Source organism: Littorina saxatilis, linkage group LG5 (assembly GCF_037325665.1).
Source record: "Littorina saxatilis isolate snail1 linkage group LG5, US_GU_Lsax_2.0, whole genome shotgun sequence".
In the NCBI taxonomy this organism is placed as follows: domain Eukaryota; kingdom Metazoa; phylum Mollusca; class Gastropoda; order Littorinimorpha; family Littorinidae; genus Littorina; species Littorina saxatilis.
In genome coordinates, this window is record NC_090249.1 from 12,994,658 (window position 1) to 13,019,657 (window position 25,000).

Sequence of the window (25,000 nt, forward strand, 5' to 3'; positions counted from 1 at the left end):
CAGGAAACAACATTTCAGTCTTGAGTATATGTCGAGGGGGAAATATGTACACAGGCGAAAGATGAAATCGTGACACCGGCGCTTTGACACAAGCTCTTGAGCCCCCAAAACCAGTTTTTATTCTCATTCTCTCTCTCTTTCAGAAGCTATAGTTTGTTTTCACCACAGGAGAACTGATGTTATCCTCGAGTGTGTGCATTTTCTTCTGTGACAGAAAATAACGTACACCGGGCCAATCATGCATGCACCAGCCAAATCACGCAGACAAACTGTCAAACTACACACAGAAAAACAGACTCACATACAGACAGGCGGCAAACAGACCGAGAGAAAAAAATCAATAGATAGACAGAAGTCATACCCATCGCGCTCACAGCTATAATACAACCTATGATATCCAGATCAAGATTCAGATAGACAGGAAGACTGACATGCAGGCACCAGTCAAATCACGCAGACAGACAAACTGTCATACACACAGAAAAACAGACTCACATTCATAGAGGTTAACAAACCAAAAGAAAAATCAATAGAGTCTTACACAGCTATGTTTGGCTTCTGCAACCTACGATATCCAGATCCAGATTCAGATAGGAAGACAGGCAGGCAGGCAGACTGAAATGCAGTCAGGCAGAAAATCTTATCTTCAGTCTCTAGACTGTTTTCACTTTATTCAAATGTACCCCTAAGTCTCTCGGGGCCAGTGCGAAACAGGCAGACACATATATATACGAGATGAGACAATTGTAGACAGCTCGAGCATGAAATAAAATCTGGTTATTTACAGAGCTGCCTCGTCATGCCTCAAACCATCCCCAAAGGATGATGCTGATGGGATGAAAGAAAGGGCAGACTGACAGAAAAAGTGTGTTTATGTGCGTGCGTGTGCATGTGTGTGCCTACAAGCATTATGTGCACATGTGTGGGTGTGTGTCTGTGTGTTGTGTGTGTGTGTGTGTGCGTGTGTGTGTGTGTCTGTAAGAATTATGTACACTTATATGTATAGGTTACAACACGAGTGGTTTTTTATATGGCTTGTATTTCAGTCAAGACCCAGCGGATGAATATCATCGGGAGACACGAGCCTCTGGCGAGTGGCTCTCGATTGATATTCCCGCTTGGTCTTGACTGAAATACAAGCCATATAAAAAACCACGAGTGTTGTAATCTGTATATCCCATTCTACCATCAAACACAAAGTGTAGACTACTAGCGGCACTGTTGCGATCTGTGCAGGGTAAAACTGTTGCCAGCGAGACTTAGCCCTTTTGCAACCTTAAACTAAGTGACCGTCGCTGAAAAAATAAAACGAATGAGTGCATCGATAAGTACGCGGTAACACTACTTTCAGACCATTTAAAAGCTTTAAGTAAAGGTTCATAAGTTGCAAGAAAGTAATGAAGTCGAATAGAAATTAATTTAGTTGAAGCGCACAATTCTTTTGTTTTGCGTTTCAGGTCGGCAGAACGGGCGAAACGGGTTTGGGACCCAATTGGCTTACTCGATTCAGAATTGATTCCACGTTGTTTTTCTCGAACGTGTGTAATTAGTCTTATTGACAGAGAAGCAAATTTTAGGGAACAAATATGTAGGTTTAGATTTAACCATTTGCTCCCTATTTGAAATGTATCTACGTGATAAACTGTCACGTTTTGCGAGTGTGTTTGCATGGATGAACTTAAACTGGTATGGGTGAGAGGAAAACGCGACCGACACGTCTGTCACCGCCGATTGATTGCATTTTGAAGGAATATGACTGGATTACGGAAAAATATGTGGACTTACTGCAGAGCCAGGCAAAAGAGTAGACTTGCTCGCAAAACACGTGAAACAGCCGATGTTTGATAGCTGAAGGCGCACACCAAAACACACTACCGACAGATTCTCAAAAGTCGTCTGCTAACGATGCAAGGGGAGGGTACTCGTGTTTTTGTTTTGGTTCGCTAGCATCTGGTTATCTTGTAAGTTGAATGTTCGTTTTTTTCGACCTGCATTGCTTTCATAATGAAAGAAACTTTTGCTTATTGCATCTCATACATCAGATCAGTTCTGAGATTCATTTTTGCGTGCAACTGATATGGTTTTCTGAGCCGTGCAATACGATTTTAGAACTTCATACAAATGTGTCACATTGTTCGGCGCGAGGTCAAAGGTCGGGAGGAAAGTAGTCCTTTGCCCAAATCGGAATCTGCACTATCATATATTTTTTGGAGTCCATGATGTATTTATTGAGCTATAAAAATACAACATATATACCCATACTGAAGTAACAGAGACAAAGAAGGGAGGTCATGGGATATATATATATATATATATATATATATATATATATATATATATATATATATGTATGTATGTGTGTGTGTGTGTGAATAGAATAGAATAGAATAGAATAGAATAGAATAATGTTTATTGTCATGAACCAGTAAAGTTATTGACACAACAAACAACAAATAATGCATTATACAATGCTAAAACAATCCGTAACAAATTTGCCAAGACGAACTTGAACTTCGTCTTCTAAAAATAAGTTACTTGGATTTTTGTTAGCATATTTCATATTGATATGTGAAGCATCTTCTTTAAATTCATCCCTTAATTTAACATATTTATTGCATTTATCTAGAAAATGTATTTCATCTTCTATGACATTACATTCAATACAAAGACGATTTTCTTTAGGGATATTCTGATGTCTTCCACTTTCAATTTTTAGACAATGTGTGCTAGTCCTTAATCTGCTTAACATCTTTCTGTGTTTATTATTCTTAATTTGTATTAAGTATGACTGCATTTCGTAAGATTTACTGATCATAGAATAAAACTTAAGTCTGGAATATGTATCTGATTTTTCTTTTGTCCAGTATCTTATATATTCCTCTTGTTGTTTTTTGTCAATGGCAAACTTTAATTTGTGTACATTTAATGTAGATTGGTTATGCCAAACGTGACTAAAACCTAAGTTACAAAGAGATTGTCTAACAAATTGTACCCATGGCGTTTCTGTCGGATGGTGCAACATTGAGTCATATAATTGATGTATATACGAATCTGAATGTGTGTGTGTGTGTGTGTGTGTGTGTGTGCGCGTGTGGTGTGTATATGTGTGTGTGTGTGTGTGTGTGTGTGTGTGTTCGTGTGTGCATGCATGCATGTTCATGTGTGCTGAATTCTCCTTGTAGCTATTTTCTCAGTACCAGCTCCAGTGTTTAATAATTCAACCTGTGTGTTTTTCTGGATTGTCATGAAGCTGCCGTGGATGTTATTTTTGCTTTTGTTTTTGTTTGGGATGGCATTCTACAAATCATTACTTTTAGCACCAGGGGGCAAATTGTGAAATGCAGGCACATGATGAAGATGGTTCATTATGATCTAACTTACTCAGCAGGTGGCTTATTCCTTGCGCGTTAAATTCCTTTCAAAGGCTACTATTTTAAATTACCTTCTAATAATTTTTTTTAATTTTTCATCATCTTCCTCAAGGCATAGTCCTTCCCCTGAAAAGACAATCACTCCACTTGGTCACATACCACAAATGAATAGCATGCGTGCTGTCTGTACACGTGGGATTTTTTGTATGAATTGATTTTCTAAAAGCCACTATTGGGGTTCTTAGAATTTAATTCATCAATAAATTCCAACCTACCATAGCAACCATTAAGGGTGTAGATTTTTGTTATGTGTCCAAATGGAGGGAATGTAGTTCTTATTCCATGTAAAAGCCTGGCAAGATTTGAGATGGTGAACAAAACTTCACAAGGTGTGTGCCTTTAATTAATGTGAATTTAGATGCTGCAATAATTCTACACACTCTGCCATTAAATATTTAAGAAACTTCATGTGTCAGATTGATTTCTTGAACTTGCATGTCATACATGAACTTAAAGATGTAAAGTGGGCGCACTTTGCAATCGACAGAAAGAGAGAGAGAGAAAGAGACAGAGAGAGAGAGAGAGAGAGAGAGAGAGAGAGAGAGAGAGAGAGAGAGAGAGAGAGAGAGAGAGAGAGAGAGAGAGAGAGAGAGAGAGAGAGAGAGAGAGAGAGAAAGAGAGAGAGAGAGAGAGAGAGAGAGAGAGAGAGAGAGAGAGAGAGAGAGAGAGAGAGAGAGAGAGAGAGAGAGAGAGAAAGAGTTCAATCAAGCATACTTATCTTCTTATTTATACACCAAACTGTACAGCCTCGCACACCTCTAGGTATAGAACACACCACATCCAAGAGGAGACAAAAAATCATAAAAAGCAACATCTATTCATGTAAAATAATCCAAATTTTCATTCTGTGATTTTGCAGTTGGTGTGGTTTTAACAAGATATTGTAAATGTTACAACATTTCACCCTGGCACAAGAGCCAAGCAGCCACTTTAATTTACAACTTCACCTGAATCAGGCAAGTATACAAAAACAAAACAATAGTCATACCCTTTACATTAACAATCAAACACTAATTACATGTATGGTCAATCATTCAATTCAATCAAGCAAACCGCTTCATTCTGGGTTCTTTGGCGTAAGCATAACTTTATAAATTGTACTTTAGTAAGATTAAACCATACAGATTCAACAAATTTTGAAGTACGCCATGGTTTTACATGTATTTACAAAATCATTGGAAAAAATCAGATGTTCTTCTTTTTTCAGGCTTTGATTGAGAATTGTTTGGAAAGACATACAGCAGTCTAAGACTTAACTTAATTTGTCAGACATGCAGAAAATTGTTGCACTTTCCGCAAAAATAAACGGATGTAAAAACTCTTTCCTGTTGCCATAACGAATGAAAAGCACACCTGAATAATATCACAATCTGCAGTGTCTGAGCTATGTACTCAAACTTTGCAGAACTAATGTTAAAATAACATTACAAATTCATCACTAGAAAAGGCAAGAAGGTGTGCTATCACCACAACTTATTTGAAGACACAGGTCATGAACATGTAATCAATAAAATCAATCTACTCTCCCCATTCTATGCTGAATGAATTCCACTAAGAATTTCAAAATGTTGAAGATCGATTTAATTTTTGTTCTTCTTCATGACTGACTGACTATTAGGGTTTAACGTCCTCTTACACCAACTGGTCTATATTGGGACAGGTATTGGTAATACGTTGAAGATATGGTGTGATACTTTGATTCGAACAAGCCCGCTGTGGCTGTCTTCTTCGACACACCAGCATTGGGTTTGTCTCGTCAAAGTATCGAAATACGATCATGATAATCGGAGACGAGAGATGATGCATGCGTGTCTTTGTGTTTTCCAAGCCCTGAGACTTTCGCTGTGAACGTGGGATCTTTTTCGTGCGCATGTGTGCACACGGGGGTGTTCGGACACCGAAGAGAGTCTGCACAAAGTTGACTCCGAGAAATAAATCTCTCGCTGAACGTGGGGATCGAACCCACGCTGATAGCGACCAACTGGCTACAAAGCCAGCGCGCTACCAACTGAGCTACATCCCCGCCCTTCTTCATGTCATACATTCACTTATAGATGTTAACTGGGCGCACTTTGCAATCAGTGTGTATGTAGACACAATTAAAGGCAGACTGATCTGCACTGCAGAGGGAGGGGTGTATGAGAAGTGAGAAGTACATGAGAAGAGAGGCCTTTGTTTTAAATGTCTAAACAGCATTATGCTTGCAAAAAACAAAAAAAAACAAAAAATCAAAATAAAAAAATCAATGAATTAAGCCGAGTCCAAATGCAACGTAAGGCGAAATTACTACATTTAGTCAAGCTGTCGAACTCACGGAATGAAACTGAACGCACTGTAGTTTTTCACCAAGACAGTACAGCTTCGTCAATCTCCGCGAGAAGGAAATCGCTCACCTTCCACGTGCAAAACGCAGTGAAATTAACCCGCCAGAATAGCGCGGTAGCGTATTGTGCAAAGCAGGAAAGCGCGCTTTTCTATATTCTTGTTAACTTTCGAAGCTTGTTATGAATACAACCTATCATATCAATATGTTTTTGGAATCAGGAAATGATAAAGAATAAGATGAAATCATTTTTGGATCGATTTCTTACATTTTTATCGTAAGACTAATTCATCTATTTTCGTTACTGGTGATCACATTTTAAGAGTAAACATGACATATGTATATATTTTTAGATTCAGAATATGATGAAGAATACGATGCAATCAATTTTAAGTCTGTTTGCAAAAAATCGATTTTAATGACAACTTTAATGAACAAACTCATTAATTAATTTTTAAGCCTCCAAGCTGAAATGCAATACCAAAGTCCGGACTTCGTCGAAGATTACTTAACCAAAATTTCAACCAATTTGGTTGAAAAATGAGAGCGTGACAGTGCCGCCTCAACTTTCACGAAAAGCCGGATATGACGTCATCAAAGCAAACGTCTGGAGATACCATACTCAGGATCTCTCATGTCAAGTTTCATGAAGATCGGTCCAGTAGTTTTCTCTGAATCGCTCTACACACACACACACACGCAGACACACATACACCACGACCCTCGTCTCGATTCCCCCCTCTACGTTAAAACATTCAGTAACAAGAAGAGCAAACGCTCGATCGAGTCACTTTCGCAGTTCTGAATATTATATGAGGCATCAGATGGACAGGAAGAAATTGCTATTCACAACACAATACAGATGTAAATAATTTGATGTAAAGAATAATCCTATAAAGTTTGAATCAAATCCGATGAATAGTTTCAGAGATATGATATTTCAATTTTTTTCCTTCAAGACATACCTGTGACCTTGAAAAAGGTCAAAGGTCACCAAAGCAGACGTCAAAGTGTAGAGGTCACTGGGAGTCACGTTCACATAAAATTTGAGCCCGGTCACTTTTATAGTTTCCGAGAAAAGCCCAACGTTAAGTTGTGTGTTGCCGAACAGAAAAGGCTAGTTATCTCCCTTGTTTTTCTGATAACGTTCGTAAAAGGCTACAGATGTAAATACTTTGATGTAAAGAATAATCCTACAAAGTTTCAATCACATCCGATGAACTTTGTCAAAGATATAAAATGTCTAATTTTTCCTTTGACGCTGACCTGTGACCTTGAAAAAGGTCAAAGGTCAACGAAACCATCGTTAAAGTGTAGAGGTCATTGGAGGTCACGACTAAACAAAATATGAGCCCGATCGCTTTGATAGTTTCCGAGAAAAGTCCAACGTTAAGGTGGTGTCTACGGACGGCCGGCCGGCCGGCCGGACAGACTAACACTGACCGATTACATAGAGTCACTTTTTCTCAAGTGACTCAAAAACTTGACTAAATGTAAAAACAAGGTTAAGCTTGAAGGATACATCCCCAATACCCCTCTCCTCCCTCAACACCCCCATCCCCCTCTGAATTTAAAAGCTCATACAGAAGTCATCTTACAAGAAATATAAGTGGGAAGATGTAGCTCGGCAGTTTCACATTAATGTAATACATCAGAAATAAGCGTTACTGTAAAACAATTGCAGCAGATAAAATTAATGCGTAAGCTGTTAAAAAATAAACTGAAGTTATCAAACAAACAGCCATATATATATGCAAGTTTACAATACATCCGAACTAACAGTATAATACAGTCACATTTTAGGATCAGCAATATTGCGTAGCTTCAAAAAGTATTATTGTATAAGTAAACACTAAAAGTATAACTGTAACAGCCTTGTACAAGCAAAAGTAAAACTGAAAAAGAGTTACACAACAACCACAAAAACAACAACAGCAACAACAAGTACAGTAAGGGATTTAAAATCAAAATATTGTACATGTATATACGTGCCAATGTATATTTGTAAACTTGTCTTTATGTATATAAAAAAAAATATATATATAAAAAAATAAAAATAAAAAAGATATTGCCATTTCAAACCATGACACAAATACTTTGTAATTAGTAAAAAGTAAATTTTACAATCTACCAATCCAACTGCAGCTACTTTACGGTAAAGTAAAAGGCTGTCCTAAACTATTTCAAAATGGTGTAACTTTCAGACAAACACACATTCATCAAAGGCTTTCCACATATTGGTCTCAATTAAAGTGATATGCAAATAGACTGTGCGTTAAAAGCTACTTAGCTAGTCATATCTCGAACTGCAGTGATTGGATAAAAAAAGAAAGCCCTTCATACCTGTGTCTAGTTAAAATGAATTAACAACTATGAATCTGACATATCACAAAGCAGACATTTTGGGGGTAAATTAAACATTCAGACTATATAACAAAGAACGATTTCGTAGCATCTGACACAGACATTAAAACAGAATAAAAGAAGGACAATATCTTTACCCATACTAATCACAGCACCAAAGATAATTGTCATGCCAGTTTCAGTTCACTCACAAAACAAAAACACACCAGTCATACTCATTTTGTTATATACTATTCATCAAACCAGCTCAGCTACATCAATGTGTGTAATGAGCTAGTGATGAGAAAAAAAAGCACTTAGTGCATCAATGTGTATATGTCTATAGATATGAACATGTTCACACAAGGTGTTATGTGATGAACAAAAGAAGCACTTAGTGCATCAATGTGAATATATGAACATGTTCGCACAATGTGTATATATATATATGAACATGTTCTGGTTCTCTGTAAGCAGTGAGCAGTACTGTCTTTTTCTAACTCAACTGTCCCTTGGAACTGAAAGCAACTGGTAAATATGACACTTTTGGTGCAAACAAAACTGTGCAGTAAATTCATTTTGAAACCAAAACAGAAGAAATTAATATAATCAAATCTGAGTTGAACATCAGTAACCTCAAAACAACTCCACCCTCCCATCCTCAACATCATCAGGACTGAAAAATGATAGAAAAAGGAAAGAAATGAAACGGCACGAAGATATGGCAAGTTCTCCTTCTTTTTCTTCATCAGCTCGAACTCCCTCATACACTCGGGTATCAGATGAGTAGACATTTACATGTATGACCGTTTTCACCCTGCCAGTAAGGCAGCCATACTCCATCTTCAGGGAGTTAAAATGGCTGAAGAAGAAGAAAAAAAATGGCAGGTTAACTGGCGGCACTTCCTTGAACACTAGCAGCAGGCGTCTTTGCCTTTTTCACACTACACAACCACTTGATGATGCGAGCGTTACGCTCCACTATGGAAGTCTGATGCTGGTTCCTCTCGAACGATTCCGCGTCCGACAGTTCCCGCTCGCTGCGAGAGAGGGCGCTGCAGATGCTGCGAGCATCGTGCGAGTCCAGCGAACTCACGCTGTTGTAAATGTCCTGCTCTGACCCTCCGGGCCCTCCACGACGTCGCTGCATTCGGATCATGGGGTCAAGGATGTCTGGCTCCATACCCATCTCGTTGAAAAACTTCTCCAGGTTGGCGCCAGCACTGCCGCGGGACGTCCGCGAATTTCTCGAAGCTCTGCTGGCCTCTGAAGACACGTCCGACCCTGCCCGTGAATGATGACAGGCGATGTCGGAAAATGAGCGAGGGACCGGAGAAAAGCCGCAGGAAGCCATGTACTCCCGTGAAGTGCGTAGTGAAGCTCTGTGACCGGGGCTGGAGGTGGCGCTGGTGGGGGTCGCTGAAGCGGAAACACCAGTCCCTGAAGCGGAAACACCAGTCGTTGAGGTAGAAACGGCCGTGGGAGTGGCCGGCGAGGGGGCTGAAGAAGCCAACACGACCCCTACCACCTTGGTGCTTTCGCTGACCTCTACCTGTTCCGCTATAACGGCACTAGAAGACTGGCTGGCTGACATATCCCCACCCGCCGGGTTGGTGGGGGTCTTGTCCGAACTTTCTTCCGACATTACGCCAGGTGTCACCAGATGGTGTGCTGATGAAATGACGCTGATGGTTTGACCCAAAGGAGTGCTGCTGCTGCTATGAGGAGTCTGAGCACCAAAGGTTGCAGTATTGTGAGACTGAGAGTTACTCAGGTTTATGTAGATGGGGCGAGCAGTGTAAACCTGGTCGCACCCGGCTGAAGTCTTTTCACCACCACTCGAGAGGAAGGCAGGTTTTGGCGGTAGCACAGGTTTTTGTAGTGAAGAGGGTTTTGGCGGTAATGCAGGTTTTGGTGGCAGAGAGGGTTTAGGGGGAGGAGTGGGAGGGGCAGCAGACCTTGGTGGTGGTAAGGGTGGTGCTGGGGCTGTTGCTGCTGCAGCGTTGTCATCGGTGTCTGCTGAAAAGGGCTGGCTCTCATCCTGAGAATCTGGAGCTGTATTGATTTTCGTCTCCCCGCTCTCGCACTCCGCTCCGGACACAGCAGCGCTGTGAGGGTCCCCACTCTCGTCCCCGCTGCCCTCACCCCTCGCCTGTGCTGGGGTACGTCGACCTGAGCTCAGCGGTGTTCGCTCACCTGTGTCCCCGGGCTCGGAATAACCGTCTGACTCGTCTTGTGCCAGAAGTTCGTGTAGCTTGGACACATCGAATTCAGACTTGGATCGTGTTGGGGGCTTCTCTCTTGGATAACAGATAGACCTGCATCAAACAGAAAGAGTAAGGATTAGACACATTTGCACAATAAAGAAGGACGATTTTCAGGTGATAAGCTGGATTGACTTGATTAAGTAAAAAGATATATGATTACCAAGATCAGGATTGGGAATTACTGATGGTGACCAAGATTCAGACATGCAACCCTTCTTACGATCGTCTTTCACCCACCCAACACTCACTCGAGTCACACACACTCACACTCAAGTCACACACACTCACACTCAAGTCACACACACACACACTCACTCAAGTCACACACACTCACACTCAAGTCACACACACTCACACTCAAGTCACACACACACACACACACACACACACACACACACACACACACACACACACACACTCAAGTCACATACACACACACTCAAGTCACACACACACACACACACACTCAAGTCACACACACACACACACACACGCGCGCGATAGTGAGCGGAGAGGTGTTGGTAGACGGGGAACCATTTCAAAACCTTTCGAAAAAAGAAAAGAAAACACACGTCAAACTATCTCGGAAAAAATAGAAGAGAAAACGGACGTCAAACAATACCCGCCCCCCCCCCACACACACACACAAAAAGAAGAAAAAGAAAACAGGTGTCAGAAAACAGTCAGCGACTTGGCGTGCAATTTGACAGTATTTTTTCTGGCTGTGTTTAGTGAGTTTCAAAATGTGAAGTGTGTGAGAGAAGTGAGAAGCAACAGCAGCCAACGCAACATTACGCAGCCACACCAGCAGAGCAGCAGCACCAAGACTGATGCAGCAAGATAAAGTTACAAGCGACCAACCACTGTCTTCCACAGGAGAGGGAAGACAGAGCTAGAGGTCCTACACAAATCTCTAGCCATCCCCCTCCCCACCAATACCATTTGCTTTTAAGAGTACGCTCATAAGCCTAGCTTGTTGTGCTCCATGTTCCTTATTTCATGTATGCGGCAATATTCCAATGACATTTACTGAATAAACTTGTTAAAACCACAAGCGACCAACCACTGTCTTCCAAAGGAGAGGGAAGACAGAGGTCCTACACAAATCTCTAGCCACCCCCCCCCCCCCCACCAATACCTGGTCCCCCACCCCAACCACTTCCCCCTCCTGCAAGATCTTCAGAGCTCGCTTTTATTTAGTGTCCCATAGGCTACATTCGTCTTTATACCCCCCCCCCCCCCAACTTCTTCTCCTTCTCTAGCACTCCACTATCCCCAGCCCTGCACCATACTTTCCCTTTTCTTCCGGAAGCCTGCCTTCTCGATGTCCCAATACTGTTGGTCCAGGAAGGGAGGGATGTCCCCCACGAGATCAGAGAGAAGCCAGTGCCAATAACAATTTATTGCGATAACCCTACACCTCCCAAACCCCCCCCCCCCTTTCACGTTTGATCTCCGGGCCATCTCCTAACAAAAGCAGATGACACCACTGCAACAGATCCTATCCCAACAGCCAGTACAGAAAGTTAGCCAAGAAATTAATCACAGCATTTATCGAAGGACATCCAGAAAAAAAATGAAAGAAAAAATGGGGGAAAAGAGAAGCGCACGGCAGACACAGCGAGAGAGAGAGAGAGAGAGAGAGAGAGAGAGAGAGAGAGAGAGAGAGAGAGAGAGAGAGAGAGAGAGAGAGAGAGAGAGAGAGAGAGAGAGAGAGAGAGAGAGAGAGAGAGAGAGAGAGAGAGATTTCTTGCATTGATGGAAAGGGGACACAGCACACCAGCGATCGATAACCCAGTGCTGAATCTTTCGCAAATGAGAGCTGTTGCTTCTTCTTCCCTCTTTTGTGCCTTGGGAGAGATGCATCTTCAAAAGCAGGGAAAGGAGATGAAGGATAAGACTACCATCCCTTCAGAAATCAGAGACGTGCAGGCAGACAGACAAACAGACAGACATGCAGGCAGGCAGGCAGACGGAGAGAGTCAGGCTGGACGGACTGACTGACAGACACTGAACGAAAAAGAACAAGTAATATTTACGTCTGTTGTGTATCCTGTTTTTCTTTTCACTTTAATGACCGATGGGTTCTTGCGAATTTTTCCTTTTGTCTCCAATTGAAAAGTCCATAAACTTTAACCTCTCTTGTTTTGTGTGTGTAAAAGAACAAGAATATGAAGCAGACAGACATACAGAGAAACAGAGACGGACAGACAGATGGGCGGACACACAAGCGCATATACATAATCAATAGACAAGATAAGAGTTTTTGTGTGTTTTTTGTTTGCTTAACGCCCAGCCGACCACGAAGGGCCATACCAGGGCGGTGCTGCTTAAACGTGCGCCATACACAAGACAGAAGTCGCAGCACAGGCTTCATGTCTCACCCAGTCACATTATTCTGACACCGGACCAACCAGTCCTAGCACTAACCCCATAATGCCAGACGCCAGGCGGAACAGCCACTAGATTGCCAATTTTAAAGTCTTAGGTATGATCCGGCCGGGGTTCGAACCCGCGACCTCCCGATCACGGGGCGGACGCCTTACCACTAGGCCAACCGTGCCGGTGACAAGATAAGAATCTCATGAAAAATAACACAGAGAGAGAGAGAGAGAGAGAGAGAGAGAGAGAGAGAGAGAGAGAGAGAGAGAGAGAGAGAGAGAGAGAGAGAGAGAGAGAGAGAGAGAGAGAGAGAGAGAGAGAGAGGGAGAGAGAGAGAGAGAGAGAGAGAGAGAGAGAGAGAACTGGCTGACTTTATCAGTTCAGAGACATCCTGCTTGCTGCCGCGCGGGCAGAGAAAATGTCCCATCTTTATCTTTGCTGCGCTGGCAGCAAAATCCCTCACGCGGAGGTGTTTTCAGACAGGCCAGACACAGGTTGTCCCGGAGGTGTCATATCATGGGCAGAATCACCGAGGTCTGTGTGTCAATGAGGACGGTGGGACATGAACATCGTCTCTGTGTCATCACATAAAGTCGACCTGCGTCAGGTCTGGATTCGATGCTGCGACCCATAGATCATTAGGCCTAAAAAAAAAATAGGTGTGGTTACGGTAACCCGACCTACCCTATTTTTAAGGGCCGACCCTATAACTTTTTATTACATTTGTCAAAAAAACAAAAACAAAAAACCCCAAAGAAAACGAGTGCAGAAAACGCAATGAAAGCGAAAGCGCCCGAGTCGCACACTTATTTCCCTGTCAAGTAGGTTTAATTTGTACACATTAGAAAAAAAAGTAACAAAAAAAAAAGTGATTGCCTACCTTCCTACCCTATTTTTTTGGGGTATGTTACCGTAACCACACCTATTTTTTTTTGGCCTTAGTCCTGAGCTCTACTAACTGAGCTACAAGGCACCCCCCCCCCAAAAAAAAAAAAAAAAAAAAAAAAGAGGAAAAAAGCCCTTATTAACAAACAATTTCAAAACAATCAAAAGAAGACGCAGACAAACGTGGACCATGAAAAGCATCATAAACGAAAGGCCAATGTGTAGGCCCAATTATAGATTATGCAATTCAATAAAATTACCTACGACTTGCAAAAAATTCATCCTGTTTGTACACGTTTCTTGAGTGTCAGACAGACTCAGTTGAAAACCTGTTGCAAAGTCATGCACTACTTCAAATTGCCACCTCCAGTTTATTCAAACTTCGTGTGTGTGGTCAAAATGACAGTGGCACAGACAACACCAGCGCTGTCCTTAGTATGGTTAACATCACTGTCCCCGGTGTGTGTCGGTGGGAAGAACAGCCAACGAAGAAGTTACGGGATCACAGAACGAGTTCTTGAACGTGTGATCAGAAAGGGCTGTCCATGCACGCCTTCCTGTACGCACACTACGCATTCAACGAAGAAAATGGAAGAAAACGACAGAACCTCACAAATATAATAAAAATGGTAGTAAAGGTCAAGTCTTATGTGCCGAATTAACTTAACTGATTCTGTCCAAAGACAAGTATTCTAGCACTAATTACAGGGCAATTCAATTGTCAAATGTGTCACATTGTTTAAGACACGACATGATGATTTAACAACAACCTTTGACAGCATTATTTTGCAACAAACTCCGTACGTTGATTCCGCAACCTCACTACAGGCTTCAAAGGCGAAAAAGGGGTCCTTGGAGTGTGGCTTGGTGTTTGTTGAAGCATTTGAAGCCGCAGAGGTTTGCTTGGTCGGGGTTCGAACCTCAAACTCTGTAAACACTGACGTTGGTGTTGTTGTGTGTTGAGTTTTGGGGCTTCCGTCCTTAGAGGTGAAAGAGCTAGGTGGCACATGCTACGTACTTGTGGTGAATTCAGTGGCTGATTGAGTGAGAAAATGTGTGTGTGTGTGTGTGTTGTGTTCGTGTGTGTGTGTGTGTTTGTGTGTGTGTCAGTGTGTGTGTGTGCGTGTGTTCGTGTGTTTGTGTGTGGATGTGTGTGTATATTTGTGTAAGTATGTGTGTGTGTGTTAGTGTTAGTGTGTGTGTGTGTGTGTGTGTGTGTGTGTGTGCGTGTGTGTATGTGGATGTGTGTGTGTGTGTGTGACATTGTGTGTGTGTGAAAGAGTGTGTGCGAGCGTGTGTGAAAAAGTGCGTGCGTGCGTGCATACATGCGCGCGTCTGTGTGTGCGTGCGCGCGTGTGTGTGATCGTGTCAACTCAACATACAGTATTTTACGTTTTGACCCATTTCGGTTTTAAATTCACATGACTATCTATATTTGTGCTCAACAAGCCTCCTGCTGACTCCCATCTCCCCGTCCCCGCCACCGCCACCTCCCCCGTTACGGAGCAAAACGGCAAACAAGAACAAGAAAAATGTTCATTCAAAATGAACAGCGTCGATGCAATGTCCACCAAAGATTTATTTTGGGAAGTGTTAAAGGTTAGGGTCAAAAGTTAATGAATTGCATGTTGTGCTGGATATATAAATTGTTTATTTCAGTCAATGCTTGATTCATAAGTACATTTTTCAGCATGGTGCATCTACAGGAGGGTGCTCCAACAATGATGCATAGTGCCAACATTTAGCGCAAACTTTTCACAACAGTGCATTATTACCACAAAGCGCATACAGCGATTATATAGTAGCAAGTTGCACTAAACATTTGAACAAAATGCATTTTGTTCAAATGTTAACAGCACAGCACCAAGTTTTGCATAAGTGCACAACAGCACTGACCATTTCACAAAAGTGCATAACAGCTGTGACAATTTTACAAAAGTGCATTGACCATTTCAGGCAGATGGCTAACATGCAGATTTCGCTTTTGTCTGTCTTTCTTTGAAAAGTAGGCATGTTCAAGATCGATGAAGTCATGAGCAATTGGGTTAGATGACAGAAAAGATTCAAAAACGTCAGATTCAGTTAGATGACAGAAAAGATTCAAAAACGTCAGATTCAGTGTTTTGGGCACTGTTGAACAGGAACATTCTCTCCTGTTCAACAAATGTGGGTTCAATTCAAAAGCAACATTGTCACAGATAGGCTAGTGTTACATTTCTGTAAAGTTTCAAAAACATCTTCCATGTTTTGGTTACTGTTGAACAGAGGCATATTTTCCTGTTCAAAAAAGTCTGACACAAATTGTCGTAGTTGTGGGTTAAGGTTCGATCTATACTGTCCTTCAAACGAGTCGTAGAACCGTCATTGTCACAGATAGTGTTACATTTCTGTTTTACATTCAAACGAGTCGTAGAAGTAGTAGTACATTTGCGTTTGGTTGTTTTTTCTTTTAGATTCCTGTCACTCATACTAGCAGTATTGATTGAGGTACATAAATCTGTTGATGTACAGGGATGACTTGTTTGTAATGAATCCTTGTTTCCTCCACATTGAGTTTGCATTGCAGTTGGACAGAAATGAACAGGTGTTAATTGATAAACACATTGATAATGGCTTTTGAGAAAATCAATCAATTCTGCAAAGGAATTAACTTGATGACATCAAAACTGCAGCGCCATTTGAAGAATGGTTACCATTTCTGTTTCTTTGATGGGAATCAAACAAATAAAAACATTGACTATCCAAGTTACCATGAATGGCAATAGTTGACTCCTGAAAAGTAGCAAGGATATAATTTGAGACGATAAACGCCTGATGCAATCCCTCCTCAAGGTCAGTCAACTCAAAACCTTCATCATTCGCAACATCAGTAGGCAACACAGCGGGATTCGTATGTCCAGAAATCATGTCGAAAAAATATTACATTTCAAAAGCATGTCCAACCACAGTTGTTGGCAAGTGTTCGTGTCCGAAGTAGCCTTCAGTGTGTGTATATGTATTCATGTGACAGAGAACGTGACCTCATTGTTCAATCCTCTCTCTCTCTTCTTTCTCATTCGAACGCACACACGCAAGAACGTAGCCTACGCACGCATGCACGCGCACGCACACACACACACACAGGCATGAGACCAAGGGTAGGGCGGGTGGTGGCGAGAGAGGTGAAGGGACGGGGAATGTTTACAGTGCCGTGTGCCGGGCTGTGAGCAGTGCCCGCCAGTGTTTAGCTCAGGCACCGTCGCGGCAGACGCGCCTTAGTTCTATGCAGGAAAATGCGGCGCGCTATTCTGGCCATCCGGCAAACTGTCGTCCTCATCTCTAAGGCAGACTGATACCAAGAGGTGTGAGTTACACCCGCCTTCAGGCTCAGGCATTTTCAAACGCTCCACTCAAGACTACACACACACCCCGCTGACGCACACGGCAAACCACGCACACACACTGACTGTCGGCAAGCATCTCTTTTTGTTTTCTTTACCTTTGTTTATTGTGTTTTCGATATTTGTGTTTATTTTTTGCTTGACTTATCTGTTTTATTTTAATGTTTGCTATCCACATCGTGTGATAAATGTTTCTTCTCAGTCTCCGAGTCAGTTTAGTTTCTGCACGCCGCTTTGGTACTCCTTGTTTTTCTAACTGGTGTATTGTGCGCGACTGATTTGCGGATTTATTTTTATTCCTTTCATATGCAGTTGAAGTGTTGTGGGTGTTATTGTCTGTATATGCTATGTTGCGTCTGTGTATGCCTACAAGAATTTTGGGTGTAATGTGCCTGTGGTCTGCTCGCAGTCGAGCACAGAAAACATGGCGGCGCCCTGAGGCAAATTCGCGACGCTGGAAAAAGCACCTCATCATGTCTATTGTCAATATTCTAGCCAGACTGAATCCAAGAGCACTCTATTGGCTGGCCATTTGCATGCCGCTCTGTCTCACGGGGGAGTCGGCGTCTGGCACTCGCTCAATTCACAGACACTGGCTCCGCTTTAATAGCATTACGGTTATGTGGGTTCTGCTGGGCTGTGGTGCACGAGAAAGTTATCACACAAACGGGAGCCGCCCGCAGTGTTACATTGGTTGAAATTGAGACTTGTTGAGACTTCAATCAATCAGACTCCGCGGTTTGTTCTCACCCTTTTGGGTTGCACCCACTTTCGCTTCGTGCATCTCAGCCCTAACGACGAAATAAATCCGCTTGAGTATTGCAAGTTCCAAGTAGTTAACGTCAAAGTATGATTTTGAGGATGAAAGTCGTTTGTTTATTTCAATGCTTCTTTTTGTCCCACGCTGGCTGCGTATTAATATGATTAGGTCTGTTCAGATCCAGAACACGAAATAAAGCCCCCCCCCCCCCCCCCACCATCATGTTGGTACTTTTCTTTGCACAATGCAGTCGAAGCTCGCTTTGACATTAATAGGTCGGTGCACAGTATAACAAAGCCTATTTATAAACACAGATTGTCTGTTGATATATAAGTTAACTTTCTCTACGTAGTTCTGATTTTCTCTTCCAAAACTTCAATCTGTGCTTATAAATACTGTCACATCCTGTGCAATGACCTACTTTTCCGTACTAATACTGAACTTCGCTTCAGAACTAAGCACACATCGCTCTTTGGTCTGAGCTGGAGTGAGGAAACATGTTCTCAGAAAGAATGACTCGCTAATTCTTCAAGTGGACAGCTTTATAACGTGAATCTCCGGAGAGAATACATAATTATGACACGGGTGTGTGAATGTGAGTGTGTGTGTGTGTGTGTGTGTGTGTGTGTGTGCGCTTGTATGTGTGCATGCGTGTGAGTGCGCACACGTAAGTATGACAGTTTTTATACAGTTTATAGAATGAGTCACCGGAGAGATCATTAGCGTCTGAGCAAAAGTGTAAACTGGGAGGGTGTGGTGGTGAAAAAGGGGGGGGGGGGGGGGGTCGAGATGTTTTCTGGCAGCGGTTCCAGAACAGATCGATATTCGGCGCATAGAACTGCAAGCTAAACATTGTGTTAACCCGGCATGCAACCTTCCGAAGGCCTCTTATCAGCGCCATTAAATCATCATTATTTGATCGAAACGTCCCCCATCGTGTTGGCGGAGGACTCGCCAAATAGGCTTACAAAAAGAATTACTGACAGGGAATGTCGGTTTTGTTATAGGTAAGGGGGTAGAGGGGGAGGATAAGAGAGAAGTCTGAATGTTTTAATGAGTAGGCCTTGGGCCCTTTTCATGGAGATGAGCACATCTCAAGCACCAGCATACAAATCCACATGTCCAGTAAACCAAAACAAGAACATCCTACTCATCTATCTATATATATATATACGACTTGTGTCTGTCTGTGTGTGTGTGTGTGTGTGTGTGTGTGTGTGTGTGTGTGTGTGTTCGCGATGCACGGCCAAAGTTCTCGATGGATCTGCTTCAAATTTGGTGGGCATATTCAGGTAGACCCCGGACACAACCTGGTCGATGAGAACTTTCAACACGTGCTCTCAGCGCGCAGCGCTGAACCGATTTTGGTTTTTCTGTTCATCTTCCCAGATCCATTCCCAGTAACTCTTCCTTATCTTCTCCAGTGTTTTGCGTTTATCTCCCTTCCTTCGTGTGGCGTCAATCCATATTCCCGTTGCTATTTTTAGAAGGTCACTGCCCACAACGCTTTCATACCGGCGAAGCCGGATATTCCCGTTACTATTTTTAGAAGGTCACTGTCCACAACGCTTTCATCCCGGCGAAGCCGGGTATTCTTCTACTTCTTCCCGGCGAAGCCGGGTATCATTCGGCTCTACTTCTTCCCGGCGAAGCGGGTATTCATTCTAGTTATATATAATCCTATTCCAATAATTCCGGTGTGCTTTTCACACACTTGCGCGTACATGGGTGTTTGTGTTTGCGTGTGGTCATATGAAAGGTGAGTGTATGTTTACGAGCGCGTGTATTACGAATGGAAAGCGCCTTCATGACAAATGTAGACAAACGTAGCAATAGCGGCTTACTAGTGTTTGAAAACAGCATGGTTAATTTAAACAATGATGGGATTCTAGTGTATTTTCGTGGAATATAATATTCTCTTAACTCAGCATATTTAGGGCATACTAAAACAAAGTGGACTTCATCTTCAACACTGCCACAACAAAATGGACAAGATAAATCAGCGGAGGTTGCATTTAAATTAAAGCGAAATCGATGCACTTTTAGATGAGATACTCCCAATCTAAGTCTAATCAGAAGATTTCTAGCTTTAATATGTTTCAAATCACTTAAATAGTTGGATAATGTTAGGGTTGATTTGAAGGTTCTGTACAGAGAGAAACGTTCACTTCCTTGTACATTTTCAAGCCAGGTTTGCTTATATGATGAAATAAGTGTTTCTTTAAATGCTGTTAGGAACGCCCTCTCATCGCCAACACCTTGGTTTTCCCATACTTCATCAAAACCGTACATGTACAGAGTGTAACAGATCGAGGAGGCCCATGTTTTCTTATTTTGTTCATGGAGATATTTCAGCATTTTATACGCCTTGCTCGGAAGGCGATGATGTGGCATCCTCAAATACGTAGCCAAAAACGAATGCATTTAACAAAGCTGTTTATAAACAAGGGGTACCTTCCCGTTTCTCCATAGACCATAGCATTTGGTGTTCTCATACTCGTATTCAAAAAACGTTTGAGTGCGAATAAAATGAACTCTCTCTACAGGTGTATGGTCTGCTTCAACCCCCCCCCCCCCCCCAAACTTCGGCGCCATATGACAGCATCGGTTGAATCTTTGCGTCGAAAAGCTTGAAACATTGTGTTAACCCGGCATGCAACCTTCCGAAGGCCCCTTATCAGCGCCATTAAATCATCATTATTTGATCGAAACGTCCCATCGTGTTGGCGGAGGACTCGCCAAATAGGCTTACAAAAAGAATTACTGACAGGGAATGTCGGTTTTGTTATAGGAAAGGGGGTAGAGGGGGGGGGGGGGAGGATAAGAGAGAGAGAGAGAGAGAGAGAGAGAGAGAGAGAGAGAGAGAGAGAGAGAGAGAGAGAGAGAGAGAGAGAGAGAGAGAGAGAGAGAGAGTCACAATGTGTGTGTGCGTGCACGCGTGAGTGAATCAGAGTCACAATGAGTGTGTGCGTGCATGCGTGTGTGAGTCAGTCTAGAGTTAGTGTCGGTCGGGACGACGGTCGGGGGCAGGAGAAGGGATTAAGACACAGTGAAAACTGCAATAGTGAACTATGTATACACTTATCTTTGTTCAAAATGTAAACAGTTGTGCTTCGATAGCAAGTTAATATCTATACAACAGTACTACTAGTCATCACAAATAATGAAACCGAAAGATCATAATCTGGGCAGCTGCATGACCCCACCCCTCCTATTTGCACCAAACAGTAATTACAGCCAAGGCGGCAGCATACATTTTTCACGCGCAGACGTGTGTTCAGTGCTTGTCGCGCACCGGACAGTGCATACTGCATCATCGATGACGTTATCTCATCATCTGAGCACCAGCACTCACGTATAACATGACATTTACACAATACTGCGATTGCACTGGCAGCGTGCTGTCACGTGCTAACTGATGCGCGTGTGTCTGGTCGGACAACGCACACCTCAGAATCACCACTGACGTGATAATATCCAAGGGAAACATACGAGAAAAATACACGAAACACGTAACTCAATTCTTCAAAGGTGACACAAATGCACGCCGTAGACGGTGGCACGCCTAGTTTTTTCCACCGCAGGAACAACACCCAATTCGTTCCCCCGCAAGACGAACAACATGGTAGGTGTCTCCAAATCAATGCCTTAAAATAGTAGATAACCAGACTTTCTAGTATTGAAGTTTATATCATACTGTTCTGTACTTTATTTTGCATTGGATCAGCTAGTTGTCTTACCATTTACACTCTCGTGTACTACATAAGAGAAGAAATGTCATCAAGACAAGTCAGAAATACTGTCTCCCACGTTAAAAATGTTGAAATAACACAAAGCACGGTCATCAGAAGGGCTTAAATCTTTTTGCTGGTCAAAGTCAAACTACTTGTGGATACTGCTCTTCATTTTTAAGTTTAAGCTTACCTTAGTTTAGACTCACGATCGGTTCAAAGATCAACAGTGAAATTTGACGGGGTAAGATCCCCCGCAGCTTGGTCGATTTGCCTACTACGCCCCACCGCAACACTAGGGTAAGATCCCCCGCCGTTATGTTTATCAGAAAAAATGACATACAGCTATAATTTTTGTGTAAATCCACTAATTATGGATGTGATTGGACTCTGACATCTTCAGATGTACTCCAACATTTGGCACGAGCAATAAGTCACCGATTAACCATTGTTTTAGTGTGTGTGCGTGTGTGTGTGTGTGCGCGCGTGCGTGCGTGTATGTGTGTGTGTGCGTGCGTGCATGTGTGTGTGTGTGTGTGTGTGTGTGTGAAAGAATTGCACATAAATATGTCCACTTTACACAGGAAGCTGTGAGGTTGTTACTTTTTGCTTTGAGTCCAGAGATATACTCTGACAGGCATGCAAGACTTCATGTGCTTTTTAACAAAGCAGAATTATAAAACAAAAACAAAAAGCACTCAACTCTCTGTCTCTTTTTTTCTTTTTTTTGTGGTCATAAACAAAACAAACCTGATTAACTGCGTGTCATATAAAACTGTCGAGCACACTTATTCTTGAATGTTATGGAAATTAAAAGAAGTTGTTCCTCTGCAAGTGTGTGAATGTAGGCATTATAGTAGCCTATATGTGTTACAGCGATGTTAAATATGCAGTTTCCATCTTGTTGAGCCCGACGCCTATGCCTGGCAAGACCAGAGCGATGCTTATACCGCTTCATGCACGCATTGCATAAATAAGCGTAGCCAGTAGAGTGGGTGATTTGGTGGTCACGAAGATACTTTCTTCTCATGAACGACTTTTGACAGGTTTGGCACTCAAACCCCGGCTTTTCACCCAGACATATATGCTTGTCCAGACTGCGTTTGTGTGCGTACGATTTTTTGCAAACACCACACTGGAAAGGTTTGGTGCCTGCATGCTTGTTCATATGAGACTGGTAATCTACCTGTCGACCAAACCTCTTGTCACAAACTATGCATACAAAACGAGATTCGTTGCCATGTTTCTCACGTTTGTGATTGTCCAATGTTCGCTTGTGTTTGTATGCTGATCCGCATTCGTCACACAAATGGAGGAGACCAACCTTCTTCGGTGTAGAAGTCTGTAAAGGGACTGTCTCACCTATAGTCACCTCACTACTGATGTCTAGGTAGCTGTCGATTACTTCCCCAGACACCTCCCCGACAGATAGCGTGTGGTCGCTGGTCTCCATCTGTCAAATAAAAACGCTTCAAACGGGTCAGTTTTGCTGTGCATGATGTGCTTTTTCAGCGCGCATGAGCGGGGGGGCGTAGTAGGCACTCCGGCAAAAATGCGGGGGACCTTATCTGGTGTCTGCGGGGGACCTTACCCACTGAGAATCGAGTACCACAAAATAACGCTAGATTAGAGCAGCTTATCCACGATGCTGGTGCCCAAAAACGCGCATACAAGGCTGCAAGGTATCGAAGATTAAACTGTGAGTATTAAAATAGTGCTTTAAATGGTAGTTCTAGGTTAATTTGTACGAAATTGAGACCTCTCTGTATAATTTTCACGGACTTCGGCAGAAAATCGAACGCCACTGTTCACGAGTACACAACAAGACATAAGTTACATATTATACATATAGCCTAGGCAATTCTGCTTCAGAATATCTATACTTGATAATGTGATTTGCCACAACGTACCTTCACAGGGCAATTCCTTTGCGAGATAACAATTTTGCTTCCGCGTGCGGGGGAACGAATTGGGTGTTGTTCCTGCGGTGGAAAAAACTAGGCGTGCCACCGTCTACGGCGTGAAATGATGTTTACTTGGAAAGCAGATTTTCTTCACCAATCAGCCAGAGTAGTTTCGGCTGCCGCATCAAAGATTCTGTTAACTTTGATCTCCACACAATGTTGCTTGAAAGGCATGAATTTTCCTCGAGGTGTGACATCGCAAGAAAAAAAATCAATCAGACTCAAGCACGTCAGACTGTAGGATGTCATACATTTGTCAAAGAAAATGGTTGGGAGTGGGACGGACGTAGAGAAGCGGCTCTACTCAATTCACGAGGAAAATAAAAACCCAAATAAAAACGGTGTATCTGGATGTGAAGACAACAACAACAACAACAACAACAACAACAACAACAACAACAACAACAACAACAGTACCACACAACAACAACAACAACAACAACAACAACAACAACAACAACAACAACAACAACAACAGTACCACATTGAAGCAAGATCAAACAATAATAATTGTACAGCGGCACTAGACCCGACATCACGCAAAAGTAGGAACCAAATATCCAAACATTCGCGGGAAATAAAGAATTCGTCAAAAACTGCATGAGTGAGTACAATTATAATTATCTTCCTGTTTGAATCCGAGCTGCTCGTCTCTCTGTCTGTCTGTCTGTCTCTCTCTGTGTCTCTCTCTGTATATAGTTCTTGAAAATCCAGCAGGGAGAATCTTACCGGTAGGGTAATTTACCTTGAGATGGAAAAAAGGCATTTTACCCGAAGGATCTCTATCTTTGAAATGGAAGCCTCCGAAGCTAAAGAATCAATCAATCAATCAATATGAGGCTTATATCGCGCGTATTCCGGGGGTACAGTTCTAAGCGCAGGTATTTTATTATTTTTTTTTTAATGCAATTTATATCGCGCACATATTCAAGGCGCAGGGATTTATTTATGCCGTGTGAGATGGAATTTTTTTACACAATACAGCACGCATTCACATCGGCCAGCAGATCGCAGCCATTTCGGCGCATATCCTACTTTTCACGGCCTATTATTCCAAGTCACACGGGTATTTTGGTGGACATTTTTATCTATGCCTATACAATTTTGCCAGGAAAGACCCTTTTGTCAATCGTGGGATCTTTAACGTGCACACCCCAATGTAGTGTACACGAAGGGACCTCGGTTTTTTGTCTCCTCCGAAAGACTAGAACCCACCTGTTGAACAGTCGATGTCACCAGAATACCTGCCTGTTTGAAATCAGTGGTAAAATCAAATTTTACCGAAAGAATCTCCAGAACAGCGAAACGAAAGCTAGTTTTCTTTATGGCCTTGGAAAAACATATTACCATGTTGTATCAGTTACTTGGAGAAAATGAAATCTTACCTGATGCAGTTCTCTATTCACAATTAAGGGCACCTAAGAGCATTTTACCTGTGACACCAATAGCTTTCCTAGCTTACAGAGAAAATGGCACCCCAACATCTCCTCCTCAGTATTCGAAATGAAGGCTAGCCAAGAGTATCTTACCTGCA

At 42.4% G+C, this 25,000-nt stretch overlaps 1 protein-coding gene across 1 annotated transcript in view; it reads right to left on the reverse strand.

The window, feature by feature from the left end:
* Nucleotides 1-4,229: 4,229 nt before the first annotated feature.
* LOC138966342 (protein FAM110B-like) overlaps nt 4,230-25,000 on the reverse strand; it is a gene marked incomplete at its 5' end in the record, with an annotated part of 21,330 nt that continues 559 nt past the window's right edge. Inside the window, one exon of the mRNA XM_070338536.1 lies at nt 4,230-10,415. Within this exon, the coding sequence (XP_070194637.1) occupies nt 8,987-10,415 (1,429 nt within the window). The remainder of the gene's footprint in view (nt 10,416-25,000) is intronic.